This window comes from Nanorana parkeri, unplaced genomic scaffold (assembly GCF_000935625.1).
Source record: "Nanorana parkeri isolate BGI_ZX_2015 unplaced genomic scaffold, ASM93562v1 scaffold557, whole genome shotgun sequence".
NCBI lineage: Eukaryota > Metazoa > Chordata > Amphibia > Anura > Dicroglossidae > Nanorana > Nanorana parkeri.
This window is the reverse complement of record NW_017306825.1, coordinates 369960-381042: the sequence shown is the minus strand read 5'-3', so window position 1 is coordinate 381042 and position 11083 is coordinate 369960. Positions and strand designations below refer to the sequence as shown.

The following is an 11083-nucleotide window of genomic DNA, read 5'->3' as shown; positions in this document are numbered from 1 at the left end:
TGATTAGCTGCACTGAACAATAATTTAAAGCTACTGACACTTTCACACATAACACCCATTATCTATTCCACTATCGTGAAGCAACATATTACTGCAGAAGTCTATAATTGTGAAGTTGTATGAATTAAAGATCGATTCAAATGTACAACTTGCCCAGGTTGGCTATTCCCCTCTGTCATCTAATTTACATGTATAACCTAGCATTATACAGTTGTCTATTACCTATTAATTATGACATGCAATACTACTATTAGCCATTGGGTGTCTTCTTTTACGTCATTTCCCTTCTGAGCAGCATGATCTTGAAACCTCAACTGCAAGATTGTGGAGGAACATGATAAAAATATACTTTTATTGAAAAGTTTTCCTTTTATTTCCAGATAAAGTAAAGAAGGTTAATAACCCATTTTTATTTTGCCTTCTGTATCCCCTTAGGGAGATTTACCTTTACATCGTGTCCTGAAGACAACAGGAAAAGAGAAAAAAAAATATCTCCAAATAAAGTGGAAATCTTCCAGTTGGAATATGCTCCCTCATCTCTTGTTTTAGTGACAACTATAAAAGTTGGGATTTCCCATCACTTCCTATCTTGATGACAAAATGTCAACAGGATATATAAAAGTGGGTCATTCTCCCAGTGGGATGAGTTAAAACATCACAGAGGTTGTAATCCTACCCTTCTCTATCCAAAACGCAACACACATTAGCATACGTCACCTCATTTTGAATGGCACCTCAATGCAGCTACAGAATGCACCTCAGCTACAGTGCGCGACGGAGCGGGTGTGATTCTCCTGCATTGGAACCTAGTTAAAATAAACCAAACCACCCGCCTAATATTGATAGATCCCCCTTTTGCCACCAAAACAGTCCTGACCCGTCGAGATATGGACTCCACTAGAACTATGAAGGTATGCTGTGATATCTGACACCAAGTCATCAGTAGTAGATACTTTAAGTCCTGTAAATTGTGCGGCGGTGTCTCCATGGATTAGACTTTTTTTTCCCAGCACATCCCACAGATGCTCGATTGGACTGAGATCTGGAGAATTTGTAGCCCAAGTCAACACATCAAACTCATTGTTGTGTTCCTCAAACCATTATTGAACCATTTCTGCAGTGTGGCAGGGTGCTCTTATCTTGCTGAAAGAGGCCACTGCCATCAGGGAATACCGTTTCCATGAAGGGGTGTACTTCAGCAACAATGTTTAGGTAGGCGGTACATGTCAAAGTTACATCCACCTGAATGGCAGGACCAAAGGTTTCCCAGCAGAACATTACCCAAAGTATCACATTGCCTTCTTCACATAGTACATCCTGGTGCAATCACTTCCCCAGGTAATTGACACACAAGCACCCAGCCATCCGCATGATGTAAAAGAAAACGAGATCTTATCAGACCAGGCCACCTTCTTCCATTGCTCCATGATCCAGTTCTCATGCTCACGTGCCCATTGTAGGAGCTTTTAGCAGTGGACACGGGTCAGAATAGGCATCCTGACCGGTCTGCTGTTACTTATCCCCATACACAACAACCTGCAATACAATGTGTGCACAGACACCTTACTATCAGAACCAGCATTTTTCAGCAATTTGAGCCACAGTAGCTCTTTTATTGGATCGAATTTAATGGGCCCATGTGCATCAATGAGCCTTGGTCGCCCATGACCCTGTTGCCGGGTCACCTTCCTTGTTCCACTTTTGGTAGGTCCTGACCACTGCAGACCGGGAACATCCCACAAGAGCTCCACTTTTGAAGTTGCTCTGATCCAGTCGTCTACTCTTCACAGTTTGGCCCTTGTCAAAGTCACTCAAATCCTATCGCTTGCCCATTTTTTCTGCTTCCAACACATAAATTCAGGGACAAAATGTTCACTTGCTGCCTAACATACCCCACCCACTTCCAGGTGCCATTGTATAGAGATAATCAACTCAACTCTCAATCGTCAAAATGTTATGGCTGATTGGTGTAAGTGAGATGGGGTGACGTAGCTTGCTGCAACGCACAATAAACCATATTGCAGCACTCGTACAACTACAGTTTTATATGGTGTGAACAGGCCACGAAAAAAGAAGAAATCCTTAGTTGGCGGAATCTAATGGCTGCTGACTCCATCCGCTCTGGGATGGATGAAATCTAGTGGATTGGCTTTTCCAGCATTCAGGGAGTAGGTTTAATGCAAGAGTGGAAAAGAACAAAGATTGGTTTTCATCAGCAAGCTTTGTGTCCTCTGTTCAACACTATTGCTAGCAACATTCTACCAGGGTGCCAAGAATAACCTGTACATTCTGGGAAAAACTGCCTGGCAGCACAGACAAATCTACACTGTGGACTTAACAGCTGAAGACTGATGTTTCGTGCGGAAGCAAGTTTTTTGAATACTTGCATTGGTCCCGCTTGCCTCAGTGTAAGTATATATAACTGATATCTGGAGGGCCGCTGGGGATCCTGAAAATGACCCTAGTAGTCAGCAGTACATACAGTGACAGCTGTGATCTTCCGGGTGCAACTTCCTCTCTGCACACTGAGCACAGGTAGTCACTCGCTCGGTTCCAGCGCCATACAGAGAACACTATCTGTGAATAGCAGGTATTCTTTTATTGGATGAGGAGCAGAGGATGACATCGAGATCTCCAGCTCATCCAATCCAAAAATTCAAGGCTTTCTTTGAATGGGTCAGTGCTGAGTGAACGACACCCAGGAGGAACTAATAAAAACTGGAGCAATCAGAATCTGTAGCAATTGTCTGTGGCAAGCAATCAGCTTCTCCGTTTCATTTTCAAAGCTTAAAGTGACATTAAACCCTCAGATTTTTTAACATAAAACAATACTGTAATGTGTGCCTTACTGTAATCCATGGTAGTTTCCCTTCCCTTTGCTGCTCTTCCTTTTAAATCTCTATCTGTTCTCATGCTTGGAGAGAACTTCACTTTTCAGCAGACTGCCTTGTCTCAAACGGTGTCTGTGTATACGTTTCTATAGGCTGTAACCTGAGCCAGCACTACAATGGAGAGGCCCTGAGCTGAAAAGGGAAGTTCTCTCCAAGCATGAGAAAAGATACAGATTTAAAAGTAAGAGCAGCAAAGAGAAGGGAAACAACCATGGATTACAGTAAGGCACACATTACAGTATTGTTTTATGTTAAAAAATCTGAGGGTTTAATGTCACTTTAACTGAAAAGAGAAGCTGATTGGTTACCATGGACAACAGCTCCAGATTCTGCCTGCTCCAGTTTTTATGAATTCCCCCTTGTGCTCAGTGTACCTGAAGCCACTCCCAGGTCACAGCTATCCCTATATGTAGCGTGCACCGTGATAGGCATTTTCAGGATCCTCCAGATATGCATACTTCCGGAGTCCAGTGTTCTATCAAAGATGGTGACTGGGTTGGAATGTGTGACTGGTCACACATTTTAACTTAATCACGCCCACTATGTGACCGGCAAAAGGTAAAGAATTCCAACGCTTTCTTAGCTGTTCCAGGGCAGATCGGCATCGCAGATGGTATGTGAAGGAGAACCGATCTGCCCTGGAACAGCTGATCGGTCCTGAAATGTGACTTTGTGGAATGTAAGATCGCACTCACAAAGTCGGATAAAAGTTACATTTCAGGACCGATCAGCTGTTCCAGGGCAGATCGGTTCTCCTGCACATACCATCTGCGATGCCGATCTGCCCTGGAAAAGTTAAGAAAGCGTTGGAATTCTTCACCTTTTGCCGGTCACATATTCCACCGCGGGAAAAATGGGCGTGACTTTACGTTAAAATGTGTGAGCACGTGACCGGTCACACATCTTGCCAAAAAACCGGACGGGATTACGTTAAAATGTGTGACCAAGTCACCGGTCACATATTCTAACGCAGTCACAAACTTTGAACACTGGTCCCAGGGAAAAACGACTTGTGTGAATGAGGACTACGTTTGTTTTCTTGCAGAAGAGCCATAGCATCTCTTCCACAAATAGCCTGCACATTGTAAAACGTACACATTCATAATTTAAAGGGCTTTTTTTGTTGTTTTTTTTCTTTGTGAGCTCTCTGCTTCATTTGCCCCGACACTCTCATCCCACAAAGAAAGGCAGTGAGGGAAGATTCCACATCTCGCGGGCGTGGCCGCAGAAAATATGGCGAGAGCAGCCAGCAGAAACGTACAGGGATGCCTTTCCCCCTGTTAAACTTTTCCTGAGATTCCGGAACGAGACGTTTTCGGCTGAAAAATCTGCAGACGTTATTCACTGAGGACACTGTCACACGCGCTCCATAATCACGGCATGCGTCACATACAACTCGCACAGCACAAAAGGAGCAGCCATAACAAGCGGGGGAACGCCACCTCAAAGATGGCCGCTCCTTAAACTCCACCGAGCATGCGCAAAGTCGCATACAAACAAAACACTCCGCGCAGCCAGACAAGAGGAATGCAGCGCACACACAGTGACGCGGCCTCCTCTATCCACTCCCCTTTGTCTGCCGCGGCTCTGCTCGCTCCTTCCCTCACAGTGCGCATGTTCCCCACATGTCAGGGCCCTACACCCACCCCTGTCTGTGTTAAGTCGTCCCATGACAAGTACGCATGCGTTAACTTTGGACGTAATCGGGGATACAAAATCTACCCAGGATCCTTAGCGGCTGGTCCTGTGCGGGCTGGCTCTGCACCTTAGTGCGCCTGCGCAAATGTTTGACGTAAGCATCTCTGCCTTGTTTCCAAGGCTCTGTAGCGGCTTCCCGAGCGACTTGGTCCACTGCGCAGGCCCGAACCCCTGTGACGTCACCAGTCTAGCGCCTCTCCCCTCCCCTCCGGTGTAGCGGCTGTGTGCCTTCTCCTGCTCCTTTGTATCACGCATGCGCACAGTGTTGTCTCCCGCGCAGTCACTTTGCGCCAAGTGCGCGGCCGCTGTTGGGGGAGGGGAGACGCACGTAAGCAGCCGCGGAAGGAGTGAAGCCCGGGACGGAACGGTGGACGTCACCGCCGCCGACAGCCCGTACCCTCTTTTTTTCCCCTGGGATAAGTAGGCCCGACATGGCTGGAGCCCCTGTGTTTTCTGCAGAGCGAAGGAAGAACCGGCGGCCAGTCGGCTAGGCCTCGCCACATCCCCGGAGTGGGGAGCCTCTCCCCCACCTCTCTGCACTGCTTACTGCCGAGACCTTCCTGTCAGCTATACAGAGCCTAAGGCTGCAGGCCTGCGTGCTTCCCGTTACTTGTCCGCCTCTGTGAACCCTGCGGAGAGCCCGCTGTCCTCTCTTCATCCATACAGGAGGGATCCTGTGTCTGCTTTTCTCCAGATTACACACAGCATGGAGACCAAGACGATCGTATACGATCTGGACACGTCTGGGGGCCTCATGGAGGTGAGCGGCGACAAATGACTGTCAGATGTCATTGCACCGTGCACGAGCGGCAAACACGGCCTATGGATACAATGTGCAAACGCCACACAAAACGCACACACATGGCCTGATCAATGTATACAAACTACACATGGGTTGATCATTGTATATACACACGGGCTGATCACTGTATACACACACACACTACACAAAATATACACACATGGGCTGATCAATGTGTACACACACACTATACAAAATATACACGCATGGGCTGATCACTGTGTACAAACACCACACCAAATACACACACATGGGCCGATCAATGTGTACAAACACCACAAAAAATACACACATGGGCCGATCAATGTGTACAAACACCACACCAAATACACACGCATGGGCCGATCAATGTGTACAAACACCACACAAAATACACACACGGACCGATCAATGTGTCTAAACACAAAATACACACACGGGCCGATCAATGTGTCTAAACACAAAATACACACACACGGGCCGATCAATGTGTCTAAACACAAAATACACACACATGGGCCGATCAATGTGTCTAAACACAAAATACACACACATGGGTCGATCAATGTGTACAACCGCCACACAAAATACACATGGGTCGATCAATGTGTACAAACACCACACAAAATACACACACATGGGCCCATCAACGTGTACAAACACCACACAAAATACACACACATGGGCCCATCAACGTGTACAAACACCACACAAAATACACACACATGGGCCCATCAACGTGTACAAACACCACACAAAATACACACACATGGGCCGATCAACGTGTACAAACGCCACACAAAATACACACGCATGAGGCGATCAACGTGTACAAACGCCACACAAAATACACACACATGGGCCGATTAATTTGTGCAAACACCACACAAAATACACACACATAGGCTGATCACTGTGTACATACTATACAAAATACACACACATAGGCTGATCAGCGTGTACACTATACACCCTGACTCATAACTGCATATGCACACACCTGGCCATATGGCCTATGGATATACTGATCAATGTATAGACACCATACTAATCACACACATGGACTGATCAGTGTGTACACCCTGACCCATAATGCTATATACACACATGCACACAGTACACGCATCTAGCCTTATGGGCTAAGGATAGGCTGAACTGTATAGACACACACAACACATCCTGACCTATTATACTGCACACATACTGATTTGTAACACTGTAGACGCACCAGGCTGTATGGGTTGTGGATAGGCTGATCACTGTACACACACAATACACACATATTGCACACACCAGGCTGTATGGGTTGTGGATAGGCTGATCACTGTACACATGCACAATACACATCCTGACCTATCACACTACACTAATCTGGAGGATTGTGTATAGCTCACAATCTGCTGGAAGAGCCATTGCGCCCCATCAATTATACACAATGTACAGACTACAGGAGGTGTGTGTGTGTATATATATATATGTATATATATATATATATATATATGTATATATATATATATATATAGCCAGATCTCGGTGATCTGTGAATCTGCACGTCCCAAACACTGCTGCACACCATCTTTGATGAGCGGGAATGTTCCCTGTGTACACTGAACACTTCTTCTTTTTTTCATTCCACAATCATTATAAGAATATATCAGTGGAGGAGTCTGCACAACCTTTCTAATGTTTACTTTTTCTGGTTTTCTTTTGAGCTTATGACCCCGAACGTTATCCTCGTACTTTATTTTTAAATGGTCCTGCCTATGCACATGAGTTGCTTGTCTGTTTCGGCTGTAGGAAGTGATGTTGTTCAGATGTGGTGCACAGCAGTCTCTCCAGACATCCCTGGCCAGTTTTCATTTGGGAATTTCTTTGTTGGCAATTTTGGATTGTTACTTTTATTTTGTGTAACTGCTGATTGGCCCAAGGCGAGTTTGCACTGGTATTTCTTCCTGTGTTGCCTCCTACCTTATCTTATAAACTACACTGGGGGGCCCAATTACTGTATGCCTTCTTTCTGTGGCCAGCTCTATCCACTGGTTGCTCTGCCTTCCCATTAAGCATGTTTAACCCCTAACTGAATGAGACTTTAGTTTGCTGAAGCTTTGTTTGTTCAGATTTTTTTTACATAAACATATTGTTTTAACGTTGTTATCCTTTGTTGCAATGCTGATCTCCTGCAGTCACTTCCTGTGTTCGTATGCATTGGCTCCAAGGACTGCAGCACCTTTATTTCTCAGGGTGAATTTCCTGATGGTGATAACAATGGAACATGCTTGTGCAGTGAGCATTAGTAATCTCCATGGGGAGCTCATGTGGCAGGGTGACAACACAAGCAATTTGGAGTCAGACTAAGTCTTTTTAGCACCCCATAACCGGACGTGCCTGCACATGGATCCTCATGGCTGGGTCGCCAGGTATTTTAATGGAAGCTTCAGATTTACAAATATTGACAATGGTTTTTGAAGTTGCTATTTTAAACATTCTGAGAGGGAAATGTATTTAAACGGGAGCAGACAGAATCTGGAGCAGTTGCCCATGGGAATCGATTAGCTTCTATCTTTAATTTTTCAAGCTTAGATGAGCAAACTGAAAAGAGAAGCTGATTGGTTGCCATGGGTAACTGCTCCAGATTCTGTCTGCTCCAGTGCTGATAAATTTCCGCATGAGTTTTTTTGTAATTTGGTTTACGTATACTTTAATCTTCGGCCTTGCTGTTTTAGTGTAACCAGAGAGCTGACGGTTCCTTTCAACATGCATTGCGGTGTTTAACCCTTGCCTCTTGACTGCGGTAATGGAGGCAGTCAGCTGGTTTCACCAACCCATGTGTTCAGTTCTTGTCTCTTATAGGTGTAGTCATTGTACATAGTGGTAGAAGAGATGTACATTTGCTTGTGGTCTGAAAGAGCAGGAATTCTGGAACTGGCAATGGTGCTTTTGCTCCTATTCAGGGCTCCAGAGCCATCATGCCTTTGTATGGGTAATTGTATTGCGTTTCTTCACTTGAAGCTGGCAGCATTGTGTACTCCTATTCCCTCCTATTCCTGTGTACTGATCTAGTAAAGACAGGCCTCAGCTCAGTCCTGACACAAGCTTGCACACTCACTCCAAATCCTTTACATGTTAACTATGTTTGTGCTGATGCGGGATGGAATTAGAATGCAAATCCTAGTAGCTGGATGACTAATGCGGGTAAAACATTTTTGATTTTAAGTTTTTTCGTTAAATGAAACACTCGTTTCCATATCTTTTAAACGCAGGTTGCCAGGTTAGACTGCCTGGTTTTTGGATTGTGCATTGATGATCTGCCCTTGTGGTAAGGGGGCTATTATTGTTACTGGCCCAGATTGTTAAATGGTAGTTGCTGGTAACCCTAGGGTCAGTCAGTGCACCTCAAGAATCTATAATTTCTGAACTTTTTTGTTTTTTGTGCAGTCATATGTTTCCTGGTACCCCTAAAATGTGTTCAGATGAGCGTCTTCATTCGTTTACCCCTCCCTTTTGTATAAGAATAACTGATGTTCTTGGCCTTTAACATGCACTTTTTTTTGTTTTTCTTAAATAGCAAATCCAAGCTCTTTTGGCACCCCCAAAGAGTGAAGACGGAGAGAAGAAAAGCCGGAGACCAGAAAAAGAACCCAGGAGAAGTGGAAGAGCCACAAACCATGACAGCTGTGATAGCTGCAAGGAAGGAGGTGACCTCCTTTGCTGTGATCACTGCCCGGCAGCCTTCCACCTCCAGTGCTGGTAAGAACGGGGGATACAATGGATTTTATTTTATTTTTTCCCCTTTTACAGGTTATTTCTTTGTGTTCCTTTCATGTGTATATCTGTTTAGCCTATGCTGCTATGTGTCTGACTGGCATGCTTGCATTTTTAAACCTTTTATGTTTACTGGCTGTTATCTTTTTGGTCTGCTTTTTAGTAACTATACTTTGGGCACATTCTATCAAGTTACTGATTGCTTGGGTGGTTGAACATTCCTGTCTGATCGGTGCCAGTGTTGTTTGAAATGATCTGCTGCTGAAGGATGGCCTGGGAATGCAGCGCTATTGTGTGGTTTTTTTGGCAGTTCTCGTATCTGCAGCTTGGCTTTTTTTTTTTTTTTTTTTTTTTTTTTTTTTTTTTTTTTTTTTTTTTTTTTTTTTTTTTTTTTTTTTTTTTTTTTTTTTTTTTTTTTTTTCTGGTAAGGTTTTCGGTGAATGGTTGGCTTCTTACTGTTATCTGCCCTTGTGTTAAAAAAAAGGTTTGCTGCTTTTGTTGTAAATAAAGGGTGTATACCCGGTGCATTGCTTGGAATTGTAATGCAATCATATTATGATATATACTTGTGTGTAATGTATTTTTAAAACCTAGTCTTTCTTTCTTCTCTTGTCTTAGATCTTTCTTTTTTTTCCTCCTGTATGCCTTTCTTTGTTTTCTGTACTATATAGTATTTGCAGTCAGCAGATTGACATCAGCTGCCACTAGGTGTCCTCTATGCTTCCATTTCTTGCTCAAGAACAGTTCTTTCTATTTAAACTTTTGCGGTCTGTGCTTGCAGAAATACAGACTTTGTTTTCTTTGGTAAAGCCGTTCACGAGAATAAAGGAGCCTTTACCTTTTAACTGCTAAAATCTTTTGTTGGACTTGTGATGGTGTGCGTCTCCCAGGTCTGAGGTTAGCGGAATTCTCTTGTCTATTTCGGTGATACTCCAGTATAGATTGACTAGTACATTCATTTAGTGTATAATTGTGGCATTTCCTTGACACTTGTTCTTATCGGCAACAACATAAGTGACAACTCGATTGCTCAAACTGCCGTAGTATTCGATGGTGAGCAAACTACAAATAGTTACCCTGGGAGAAAATATAATTAGACTTGAATAATTGTTGTAAAATGAGTTCAGTATCACTGGGAAGGTTGCCAACATTGTTATTCAAGGACAACCTATGTGTGTGGATGTATTCTTGCATTTAGGAAATGTTCTTTAGGCCCATTCTGTAAAAGATTTGTAATGAGCCACTGACTATAACTTTCACTTAAACACTTGCCTGAAATGCAATATGCATAAAAACACGTCAGCCCCGAGGGCACAGTAATTCCAGCTTTTTGTGCCTCTGCATGTATTAAACATCTGGTAACAACACAGTGGTGTAGCGGTTAGGGCTTCTGCCTTGCAGCACTGGGGGTCTCTGGTTCAAATCCTGGCCAGGTCACCATCTGCAAGAAGTTTGCATGTTCTCCCTGTACTCGGCTTTCCTCACACACTCCAAAGACATGCTGGAAAGTTAATAGGCTCCTGTCTATTGGCCATTGTATGTATACATGTGAGATGTAAGCTCCTTGAGGGATGTGAATGTGCAGTATGGAAAGTGCTGCAAAAATTGTCAGCACGCTATAAATACCTGTGAAAAATACATAAAACACAATATGTTTGACTTTCTGAAGGAGTAGAGGCTGCGCACTTAAAGCGAATGTTCAACTAGTTCAGTAAATAAAGTAAAGCTGTTCTTTTTGAATCGTGCCAAAAAATTCACTTTGCTAAGTGAACAGTCTCTTTGCCTTTAGTAAATCAACTCTTGCACACTACAATCAGTGTTAACCATGGTAACCACCCCGGCCCCCTTGCATTTCAGATGAAAATTCAGTTTAGTGGAAAACATTTATTTTGCTTCCTTTTTCAGAAATAGAGCAAGTAAAATGGAAGCAGAAATGTTTTCGATTTGTGTT

The 11083-nt window shown here is 43.8% G+C and overlaps 1 protein-coding gene and 1 long non-coding RNA gene across 2 annotated transcripts in view; one reads left to right on the top strand and one right to left on the bottom strand.

Annotated features, from left to right (window-relative positions):
* The window catches only part of LOC108791530, a 4846-nt gene extending 696 nt beyond the window's left edge, over positions 1-4150 (bottom strand). Inside the window, exons 1-2 of the long non-coding RNA XR_001941509.1 lie at positions 4058-4150; positions 677-682 (exon numbers count right to left, since the gene is read on the bottom strand). This is a non-coding gene — a long non-coding RNA (uncharacterized LOC108791530). The remainder of the gene's footprint in view (positions 1-676; positions 683-4057) is intronic.
* Positions 4151-5266: 1116 nt separating this feature from the next.
* PHF12 (PHD finger protein 12) overlaps positions 5267-11083 on the top strand; it is a 63234-nt gene continuing 57417 nt past the window's right edge. Inside the window, exons 1-2 of the mRNA XM_018562041.1 lie at positions 5267-5349; positions 8936-9117. Coding sequence (XP_018417543.1) covers positions 5296-5349; positions 8936-9117 — 236 coding nt within the window. The 5' untranslated portion in view covers positions 5267-5295. The remainder of the gene's footprint in view (positions 5350-8935; positions 9118-11083) is intronic.